Below are 10595 nucleotides of genomic sequence, written 5' to 3'. Positions count from 1 at the left end.
TTTCCATCATACAAGCTTTTGGTCGGGGCTGCTTTTGTCGTACGGTATTCTCAGATCTGGCCATGTGTGAAAATCATGAAGCCGTTGATGGTTCAGATCCACCAGGAAAGTTGCAGTAGGGAACTGGTAAAAGGCCTCCCTAGCCCCTTCCTGGTTGCCCAGAATGCAAAGAATGCCTTATTCAGCATTCTTTTCACTTGCACTTTCCCAGATTTCCTCACTGCGAGCCAAATAGGGATAGTACTGCATCCCGCTGTCTACTCCTCGAGATCCATGGAGTCGCTTATCGGAACTGATTCGACAGAACGGTCTGATGCTAGTGTGTTGTTGGCAGACAGCTTGACAGGGACGATACCAGATCAGCAATTTGTCGATATCGAACAAGCACAACCCCTGATGCAAGGACTCCCCCATCACTGGAATGCTTGATATCGATCTACATTACATGTACCCCACCCCAGTCAGATATGTTGCCTCTTTCTAGGACTTTTGCTCGGAAAGCCTGCGTGAGTTCGGTGCAGGAACACGGCAGCATACCATCATGAAGGGAAGGTGTGAATATGTGCTGTTAGCGCTGGCATTGGTCATCACCCTCATTCTGATCTCCTTCAACTTCGATTCACTACCATCTCTGCCGTCGATAAGAGGGTCGTCTGAACACGGCACTACAGTTTCGAAGAAATATGCCGTTGTGTCCGAGACCTTTTCAGAGTTAGTTTGAGAACTCCCGCTTGCTTTTAACGACCACAAGAAATCTAACACGCATATCAGCGACTACGTCCCTGGAGCACTAGTCCTCGCACACTCGCTACGCAGACACAACTCCAAGAGCGGCAGCCTTCCCTTCGACCTGATCCTTGTTACCTTCGCATCCGAGAAATACAAAAATGGGGCGGAAAAACACTTGTCACCGCGAGCTCTCGAGCTCCTCGAGAATGCCGGATGGAAGATCAAAGTGACAGATCCCATCAAGCAAGCCTCATTCATCACACCGAGCAGATTCAAGAACAACCTATCCGCTCTCAGAGCCTTTGAACACAGTTCGTCTCCCATTGTCCGCTGTGACCGCAGTCCGCTAACAGTAAAACAGCCGAGTACGAGAGTGTCGCTCACATTGACTCAGACTGTCTCATCTTGCAAGACATTACCGAGCCATTCGAATATACCAAGGGCGCCACGAAGTTCTGGGCTGCAGAGCATTATGTGAAGCCCAACACACGTCGCTTCAACTCGGGAGTTTGGTTCATTGTAAGGCTTGACCTCCTATCTCTATGACTCGTCCCTGGTCACCTTAGCTAATTGCCGCCAAAAGAAACCTTCGAAAGAAACCTTCGACGACATAAAGAACAGCCGTTTCAACAAAGCAAACTACGATCTGAACCTGAATTACCCTATCAACAATCTGCTTATCAAATTCTTCAACTATGACCGCGGGCTGCTCCCTACCGCCTACAATTTGGGCACCAACATGTTGTCGTCGGGGAAGCAGGATTTGGAGCAGTGGGACGCGACGATCGAGCATGCGAGAGTTATACATTATCTGGAGGCCAAGCCTTGGCACAAGGAGGCGTGTAGCGCTCTCATGGACAAAGAGAGGTGCGAACATGCTGTCAGGCTTTGGGTGAATGAGTGGGAGATGGTGAAGAGGGAACTGGGCGTCGGAAAAGACGATTTTCCCAGGGCGGAGTGGCTGTTTTGATATCTGTCGGCTGTGATGAGTTAGGTTATAGCCTGGCTATATCAGCTAAAGTGAGGCAAGTACCTCGCTTACTTTTCAAACGTTCGTATGTTACCCAAATACCATTCGTACATTCGTCGGATATGCTCCGTGAAGTATCTTGGTCGAGCCTTTCCGACACCACCAATGTCGGCATCCGTGCATAGTGACTCACCTCTCCTCAGATTCTCCTCGCGAATTGTGCCAGGGACGCTGCTTTCCTGTCTGCTACCGTCAAGTTCTCTTCCGGAGTTGAGATTCCTCATACGTAAGATATTCACGTATTCCCTGGAGTTTAGTAATCTCCTTGTCTTGAGGGACATCGAAAGGGATTCGCATAGCTGTTCATCTCACGCCCTTCCGCAACGACAAGGCTCCACCCACTTCCACAAGGCTCTCCAGCTACCCAGTTGTGCGCCCAGATTTGTGCATAACTCCTACATTGGATGTTTTGTGATCTGATGAGTTCAACGAGGTGCTTTTAGATTAGTGGATTATCGCCTCTCTTGGGCGCCAGCCTGGTCATCAGGTGCTAGCGGGAACCATAATGCTGGAACGGCAGAGCCTTTCTTTACGTCCGTGATCTTTGATGACTCTGCTCCTTTCTCTGCCTCCTCTCCTCCTTTATCGCATCTCTCCTGCGTACCTGTACACCTTCGACAACGGTCGAACAGGTCGTGGCCATGAGCACAAGACGCTCGAGACCAGACAACACCGAAAAATGGAGGTTGCGAAAGCAACACCCCTGAAGCACAGCTCGGGTTCGACCAGGATGAGTACTGGACATCATATCATATCCTGTCTCCGATCCTAGAATGTCTCACATAGCCACGCACTTCTCCTCGACTTACAAACACACTGCCAGTGGAAAAGATGCAGCGGGATCAGTCTAGCGCATCTATTGCTCGATCCTTCCATACGACGACTCATAAGTCATGGTCGGTCCTTCCTGGATTCAGATCACCAAAAGACTGGTTGATGGAGTCCGTCACAAAAGCACCACAACTCGTCTCACCTTCCACAAATCCATGGCGAGACGGACGAGACCCAGGCAGGGGAAGGCAGCTCGACGACACTTATTACCTTGAATCGACCCACCCAACGCCTCTGCAACCGCGATTTGACCCTTCACGCAGCTGCATGGAAAAGGCAAAGATACCCTCAATTCAGGGCCAGGGTCCGTACATATCTGATAATGTCGGTGGTCGTCAAAACCCGAGGAGAAGATAAGAAAAGATGGGGGAGAGATAAGGAGAAACTCGACACCACGCGACTTTGCTGGTCAGCCACCAGCAGGCCAATGGGATCGCGATTTGCACAGGTGGCCTTGCATGAGATTCGGTACAAAATGGTACCGATCATCGAGACGATCATGTCCATCCCACCAGGTATAGTCTTCGCCGGATCTGCCGGGTGAAACCGCGTAGATGTGCGCTACTGCGAGGTTCATGAGACGACAATAAGACCACCGGGACGGAACATATGGTATTAATAAGGTCTTCAATCCACGGCTTCACGGCAAGTCATCGCAACGCTTTTGTGGTATCCTGAGACATCATATTAATCATGGCCCGCTGATCGAGCATACCTGTGGCTTTCCTATTGCGTTCATGCAACGTACATGGAAGAAGAAAAGAGACACCGACGCACGCTGGGGTATGTAATTCTTTTGTCAACAAAACAGACCATCTACAACTCATGCTCAAACCACCATCTATGCAACCCAGAACCAGATTCTCTCCAGCATGTTGCGAGGATGGCGCTCTGGCCAGACAACGGCATCAAGAGCAGCCTTTCCAGTGTACAAGTCCGCGTCACGCGAGTTGATGAAGTGAGTACGCTTGAAGATTCTCCAGAACAGGTACAAGCCGAAATAGATGGGTACACCGATGTAGTCGGTGATGAATGACTGGTAGGCGAAGCCTCCTGCAATCGAGTCGAAACCGTTGAAAAAGATGATCAGGCTGAAGAAGACCATCGCAGCCCAGCCAAGGTAAGGTTGGAAAGGAGATCGGAAAGGCAGATCACTGCGAGCGATACCCTGAGCCTTGCAAGCGGCATGGAATCTGACGTAAGCAATGTTGATGCTGACCCACGTGAACAAGGTCGAGATGGTGGTCAAATTCTGAAACCAGGTAAAGACCGTGTTGGAGCCAGATGAGCAGGACATGTAGGTCAAGAATCCAATCGCCCAGGTGAACAGAACACAGTAGACGGGAACACCAGCCTTTGTGCACTTGAGGAAGAACCTTGGTGCTTGTCGGTTCTGTGCGATAGCGTACAGATATCGAGAGCCAGTGTACAGGAAAGCGTTGGCGGAAGAAGAAGCGGAGGTCAAAATGACGGCGTTGATGATGGAGGGGAGGACCTTGATACCAGCGCGAGAAATGGCAATCACCCAGGGAGATGCAGCGGCACCAGGGGCACCAGTCTTGATGGCACTCAGCAAGTGGGGGTCGTTGTATGGCACCAAGACACCGATGGCCAAGGATCCCAAGACGTAAAAGAAGAGGATACGCCAGAAGACGCGCTTGACGGCCTTGGGTATGTTGCGACGCGGGTCCTCGGCTTCACCGGCAGCAACAGCAACCATCTCGACACCGCCGTATGAGAACGCCGCGTTGACCAAGGTCGACCAGAGACCGAGGAAGCGACCCTCTGAGCCACCAGCAATGTACGGCTTCATGGCACCAGGGTTACGCCAGTACTGGAATCCAAGACGATGTTGACCCGAAACACCACCCAAATCGATGATGAGAGCCAGGATGAGCAGACCAAGGATTGTGACGATCTTGATGGAGGCGAAGATGAACTCGGCCTCACCGTAAATGGACACAGCGAAGATGTTCAGGCAGATGATCAATATCAGTATGATCGAGATCCAGGCGGCAACATTGATGTGCAGAGCTCCATGCCAATATTGGATGACACTTGATGCTGCTGAGATTTCGGCGCAGAGAGTGATGGCGCAGGAATACCAATTGTTCCAACCGACAGCGAAGCCCATAGCTTCATCGACATATCGAGCACAGAATTGTGGAATGGCACCGGGTAGAGGTAGCCAAGTGGCCATCTCACCAAGAGACATCATCATGGCGAAGACCGCGAGACCAGTGAAGGTGTAACCGAGCAGGACGGAGAGAGGACCAGCTTGAGTGAAGGCACGACCGATACCCAAGAACAGACCCGTACCGATGGTACCACCAAGGGCGATGAACTGGATGTGACGGGACTTCAGACCTCGAGAGACATAACCGTATTCTTCGGCCGTGGCGACATCACCGTACATGTCGGTAGCTTCATTGATCTTGGAGCCTCGACGAGCCTGAGCACAAGACATGTCAGCGTCGATATCATTTCGCGATTTGTCCAACAAGACTACTCACCTCGATCTTGCCAGCTTCGGTTGGGCCATCATAAGCGTCATGTTGGGCAGGGTGGAAATGCTCTGGTGATTCCGAGCCCGACGAGCCGATGTTGTAGTCGGTATTCTTCTCGACGTTATGAGAATCCATGACGGATGGTAGTGAAGGTGATCTGTCGACAAGGAAAGAATACTCGACAACCTCGAGGGTGCGACAGGAATGACGACTTTGTGGACCAAGGGGCAAAGAGGTTCGAAAGTCGGTATGGATGCGGAGGAGGAGGGTATATGTAGGAACACGGTTGCGCTTTGTCGCTGTGTGCAGGACGATTGCGTGCAGTGGCCTGGTCTATGGCATGATCGCTTGCGCCGAAAGCCACACAGGTACGGAGTAGGGACAGGTCGTCTGGCCAGAGAGTGCTACGCTATTGACCCACTGAGGAGGGCGAACTGCTGGAGGATGTGTACAAGGATGGCTAGTGTGTGATATGGTCGAGCAGGGATCATCCAAGAACGATGATGAGGGTCTTGCCGATGGATGATGAGGTGTCCGATTCGAGAGGGCAACGGTTGCGGCGAGGCTAGACTGCGTGGAGAAGCTCGCGAACCTCAAAGAAGGTCGGTATGAGAGTCGAGACGAAGGTGAGCGAAAGAAAAGGCAGTGATCTCCGAGTGACTGCGGGTGTGGACGAGTAAGATGGCAGAAGAAAGTGGTGGCGAGTGAATTGACCTTACTCCGTAACTCAGAAGTCATCAGGCTGATTCATGGATCCTCTTGGATCGATATTGCGACCAACGATCATTGGTGACACTGACAAAAAGGAATCACTGAATCAACCAACGCTGAATCTGGTTGCCAGTGAGGGCCCCAAAGACCCATGTCACCCTCAAACGCAGTCCCACTCACGACGTTACGCTCTTATCTGTGATGGCGCCGGTGCCACTCCAAAAGCTTATTGGCGGGCATCAGCCTTGCATCTTTTATTGCAGTTCGCGTTTGGTGATCCCATGCCCCATGGCCTGATGGACGGAAGGGAAGTATTGGAGAGATGCTAATATTGCAACAGCCAATGTTGCGTTTGCTGTTTTCTGGGAAAAGAACAAGAGCGGGAGTCGCAGCAAATACTCGATACAGCGCACTTACGAAGAAGACGGCAGATCTGAAGGTCAAAAAGTATGGGGTAAGTTTCTACTACGTATTGAAAATACTAAAATGATGGTGCCATTAATCTCACGATTACTTGAGTCCTGCGTTCATGAGGAAGGTGATCACTTGATCTCTTTCTATCCTGTCTTTCTTGCCCTCGAGTCCTCGAGTGCTTGATCTCTCGATTGTGTGACAAGGCAGACCAGCTTGACAGAAATACCTGCATCCTCCCATGAAGTTCTTACCTGCAGTGTCACCCAATTTTTATTTTCGGGCACTCCCTCTATGCAGACAGCCGCGGCAGTCCGTCCCTTCGGCCACTCCCCTAATGCGGACCCCAGGCCCGAAGACGCCTAGGCGTCACACTAAAATAAAGGCAAAACGACCTTCTGGAAGGTGGCGAAGAAGCAACCAAATCACTCAGTTCCGACCCCTTTCCGAGTAGGCGAATCACTACTTTCCTCGGCTCTCCTCATCCTCCGTCATGCAGTGCTGCACATTCCGGGGCTCGATAATAATAGCCTAATCAGCTGTTCGCCTCGAGCAGGCACCGCGATGTGGAACGTACTCGCTTCTCTCGATCTCGTCCTTGCCGATGCTTAAGGCAATCGCAGAAAGGCGTCTACTTGCCTGACCGTGTCTGAGAAAAATCTGCATATCTCGTATTCACAAACTTTGAGCCTCAAGCACAGGCTGCCGCGTCCGTCAATCTTCTCGAACCTTTAGCCACCTACGCATCCCGCCGAACTCTGCCCTGAAAAAGGCTGCCCTTATGCAGTGTCTAGACCGGAGTGTCGCGTGATCAATCCTGCATATGCCCTAAACACGGCAATCAACGCACTCTTCTCACCCAAGACAAAAGGCAAAGCAGTCCGACAATAAGCGCAGCCTTGGCCTCTACACTATGACTTCAAGACACACTTCACGTGTCGCATGTGTTTTCCCACTCAGAAGGAAATCTATGTGCCACAAGTAGCCACATCTATTGCTCCGTAACACTACTGACAGCAACAACTATAGAACCTACCGTTATTCCACCCTTATCTTTGTCCAGCCTGCTAAACACGGATCAGACAAATAAGGCTGACGACCTTTTCCATATCTCAAAAAATTACACACCGGAATGCTTGGCCGTCTCTGCAAATCTGTGATCTTCTGCATTGCCTTTTAACCAGAGTTCCTAGTCGTTCGATGGATCGACGGAGAATCTTGGCTGGTGTCAAGCGACTCTTCGTCTCAATCATCCGTCACGCAACGTCATGTTCAGTCGTTTACGTCTTTCATACTGTGTACAGAATTGAGCCTCGCGTAGATATGCTCAAAACGCATGACTCGGTTCCAGTGTTGAAGTCGAATCTTGAAATCATCATTGCGTTACCAAGGTAAGTTCATGCGGCTCTATCATCATGGTCAGGAGAACACTAGCGCCAACTCTGCAAGGCACAGACTCTTGTGAAGACGTCGTTCTTTCATATGCTCCCTTGGCTCATATCACTGTCCAAATCTCCAGGTGGTTGATCTGTGCTTGGCCATGATTATCGGGACAAGGTTCTGCTCAAGTCTTGACCCATACATCGTCCCATCTCAACATCCGAGATTGGCATGCTGACAGCTCAACAAGTCATCCGTCTATGTGCAGTCTTCTATCCGTGATGTCTTGTCCATGCACATTGCGTCCCATATCCAGTGAGATGCACATACATTGCTTTGCTTACAGCGCGTTGCAGCCTCAAAAGTCCTTCGGTCACGTTGAACAGCCAGGGATACGAATACTGATGTCTTTGACTCCGTAAGTGACGTTGAACCTGAGGTCATTATCACCATGGGCCGATCGCTCTTTCGTGCAGCCTTGAAAGGACAAGCTACAGATCACTGGACAGACTTGATAACGGCTTGACATGTCGTCCTCCACGCTATACTGCCTCTAAAGACAGGCTAGCGAGGCTATCTCGAAATGGTAGTATACAAATTATGTATGCTTTGTGGTAATATCATTCACCCGTGCATTTGAGCAGCTTTGCGAACCAGAAGTATTGCTCAAAAGCCGAGACCAACCAAATGGGTTCAGCCTTTTGAAGGTGCATGTCCAGATGTTCGCATTCATTTGACTTCCCACTATACTATCGTCCCTTCAAATCTCTGACGAGGAACCCAAAATGCTCTTTTTGTTCCTCAGCCAACTTCCCCTTGGTGTCACTAATGATAGTCAACACGAGACTATAATTGTTATACAAGAACCTAGCACGCTTCGACGTATCGCCGGCCCCCTTGGCAAGCTTGCCCATCAATGCTTCAAACTCGGCCCGTAAACGACCTAAACTGTTCGCAACGGGCTCATCGTCACCTGCTTCCGCGCTTAGCATCAGGATACCCTGCAAAAACTGACCGAATCGTTGCGTGATGGCGTGCGGAGCAACAGACGATCTGGTATCGGATCCACCGACAAGAGAAAACGCGGCTGCCGCGCCTCGGTTCGTCGAAGTAGGTACTTTCTTCAACGATTCGAGGTGAAGATCCATGACCTTCTGAAAGCGCGGCCACAGGAGGATGTTGGTATAGTTGATATACGAATCTGCCGCGGGGATCTTCCGCCTCTGCAGTCCAAATGCAAAGTGCTGGTTGAGACGGACACATAATAGTATGCCCAGACAATCATTCGTGTCTTCGACCAGTTGCTTCGTCAGATTGTGGCCCATGGCGAACGTCGGCTCGAAAATGTCTGAGACACGACGCGAGATCTGCTGCAATGTACTCGTAGAAAAGACCTCTGTCACAACGGCGTACTCGGCGCAGACGTTGTCGATCAGAGCGAGGTTGAAATTGCGAAAGGGAACTTCTAGGTAATGCGCCGATTTGGTGTCTTCGACCAGATAGGCTGGCAGAGCCGAATCGTTCTTCGATTTCATCACGTCTTCTCTCCGTCCGAGGCCGAACACGTCGTGATGTTGAGAACCAGTCTTCGATGCGGCGTTCCGCCTTGCTGGGACAGGTTCGGAGCCGAGCAGGTCATACTGGTCGAAGGCATGGAGTTGTAAGGAAGCAAGTGCTTGTTGATAGCGCGCAAAGTGGCTGTTATAGTACCACCTCATGGTGTTGACATATGCCTGCGCAATCTCTTCCCCCAAGACTGCATGATTCCGCGCGAGAAAAGCGTACAGGTCTTTGTACCTCAGAAAGGTTTGCTGTTGGATCACTTGCGCATTGATGTTGGGCGAGCGAAGGGCTTTGATCTGCGCGACGATATAGTCTCGTATGCGTTCAATCGCTTTGGCTTTGAGGTCATCCAGGATAGGCTTGAGATCGTGTAAGGCCTGGACCTGTTCTGATTTCTTCTCCTTAGCTTCGATGATGGCGGATCTTGCTTCAACTTCGTCGAGCGCCCTTACAAACGTCTCGTCTATCGGGCCTTCGGCGATGGATCTCACAGTGAACGGAGAGAGACTAATATCTTCGACAGCAGGACCAAGTAGCTTTTCGACGTTCCGTCGATTGTCGAGTTTAGCGTTTAATTGGGTTGAGCGTGCTTGTAGATTCTCGATTTCTGCAGATACTTGACCAAGTTCAGCCTTGAAGTTGGTCAGGTAGGACTCGACTGTCTTCAAAACTCGGTCACATTCTGCAATGGAAGCATGGAAATCTTCGTATTTCTGTCTGTTCTCTTTGGCCGATACATCGATCGTTCGATCTAGACTCGAAGGCCGCAATGGTGTCTCTTGGTCCACGAATTCTTGTAGACTAAGACCACCAAAGTCGACATCATGTACTGTTGGCGAGCTGGCCCGCTCAGGTTTTTGGCCGCCAACTGTTCCTTTATCCGGACGTCCCAGTATGTTTCTCAACACCTTCAGCGGATCGGGAACATCAGGCGGCGGCTTCTCCTCGAACCGCAAGGCAGATCCATTGGGAAGTTTTGACGGTTGGACCAGAGAGGCTGTGGAAGTGTTTGCACTTAGCAGGTCAAGGGAAGAGGATGACCTGTTTGCCGAAAGAACAAGACCCGACCGTTGAGAAGGAGAAAGGTGTGAGCTCTTGCGCGGAGCAGGAGAGTAGGATCTCGAGGGAGTAAGTGAGCCGCTGGGTGTTGCAGAGCCTGTGGTTAGTCGGTCCAGCCACATCACGACGCTTCAGGCTCAGGTGGCCATCAATGCACATATCAACTATCACGACATTATTTCAATTGACTTCGTAGAATTGCGCATAATCAATCGAGCACCACTCTCTTGGATCTGCAACTGACTACGTGTATCAACACCTAGACCGATTCCACGAGTCAGGGTCAACAGTCGCCAAGCCTGATTGACCAAAATGAGTTAGGCTCATCTTATCGATTAGCGGACATTTGAGACTCGATTTTTTGCAAATTAGCA

General features: G+C 50.7%; 3 protein-coding genes across 3 annotated transcripts; 1 reads left to right on the top strand and 2 right to left on the bottom strand.

The window, feature by feature from the left end:
• The first annotated feature begins 138 nt into the window (after positions 1 to 138).
• EDD37DRAFT_324643 (nucleotide-diphospho-sugar transferase) lies at positions 139 to 1733 on the top strand. The gene is made up of 4 exons (XM_062811498.1): positions 139 to 711; positions 772 to 1040; positions 1091 to 1248; positions 1313 to 1733. Exons 1-4 carry the CDS (start codon positions 542 to 544, stop codon positions 1697 to 1699), a joined length of 984 nt encoding a protein of 327 aa, XP_062671867.1. The 5' UTR covers positions 139 to 541; the 3' UTR covers positions 1700 to 1733.
• Positions 1734 to 3299: 1566 nt separating this feature from the next.
• EDD37DRAFT_324748 (AAT family amino acid transporter) lies at positions 3300 to 5331 on the bottom strand. Its single transcript, XM_062811499.1, has 2 exons — positions 5104 to 5331; positions 3300 to 5042 (listed from the first exon to the last, which is right to left on the bottom strand). Exons 1-2 carry the CDS (start codon positions 5230 to 5232, stop codon positions 3432 to 3434), a joined length of 1740 nt encoding a protein of 579 aa, XP_062671866.1. The 5' UTR covers positions 5233 to 5331; the 3' UTR covers positions 3300 to 3431.
• A 2869-nt stretch (positions 5332 to 8200) lies between these two features.
• EDD37DRAFT_324605 (Sac2 family-domain-containing protein) lies at positions 8201 to 10572 on the bottom strand. Its single transcript, XM_062811497.1, has one exon. The coding sequence runs from the start codon at positions 10341 to 10343 to the stop codon at positions 8349 to 8351; it is 1995 nt and encodes a 664-aa protein (XP_062671865.1). The 5' UTR covers positions 10344 to 10572; the 3' UTR covers positions 8201 to 8348.
• Between the last annotated feature and the right edge of the window lie 23 nt (positions 10573 to 10595).

This window comes from Exophiala viscosa, assembly GCF_022695815.1.
Source record: "Exophiala viscosa unplaced genomic scaffold EDD37scaffold_3, whole genome shotgun sequence".
Taxonomy (NCBI): Eukaryota; Fungi; Ascomycota; class Eurotiomycetes; order Chaetothyriales; family Herpotrichiellaceae; genus Exophiala; species Exophiala viscosa.
This window is presented reverse-complemented; position numbering and strand designations above follow the sequence as displayed.

Excerpts from the sequence above, each read along its gene's own strand:
- EDD37DRAFT_324643 (XM_062811498.1), top strand. The coding sequence starts at position 542 with ATGAAGGGAAGGTGTGAATATGTGCTGTTAGCGCTGGCATTGGTCATC. Across the intron at positions 1,041-1,090 it reads TCTCAGAGCCTTTGAACACA|CCGAGTACGAGAGTGTCGCT; the intron begins GTTCGTCTCCCA and ends ACAGTAAAACAG. Across the intron at positions 1,249-1,312 it reads ACTCGGGAGTTTGGTTCATT|AAACCTTCGAAAGAAACCTT; the intron begins GTAAGGCTTGAC and ends TGCCGCCAAAAG.
- EDD37DRAFT_324605 (XM_062811497.1), bottom strand. The coding sequence starts at position 10,343 with ATGTGGCTGGACCGACTAACCACAGGCTCTGCAACACCCAGCGGCTCA.
- EDD37DRAFT_324748 (XM_062811499.1), bottom strand. The coding sequence starts at position 5,232 with ATGGATTCTCATAACGTCGAGAAGAATACCGACTACAACATCGGCTCG. Across the intron at positions 5,043-5,103 it reads CCGAAGCTGGCAAGATCGAG|GCTCGTCGAGGCTCCAAGAT; the intron begins GTGAGTAGTCTT and ends TCTTGTGCTCAG.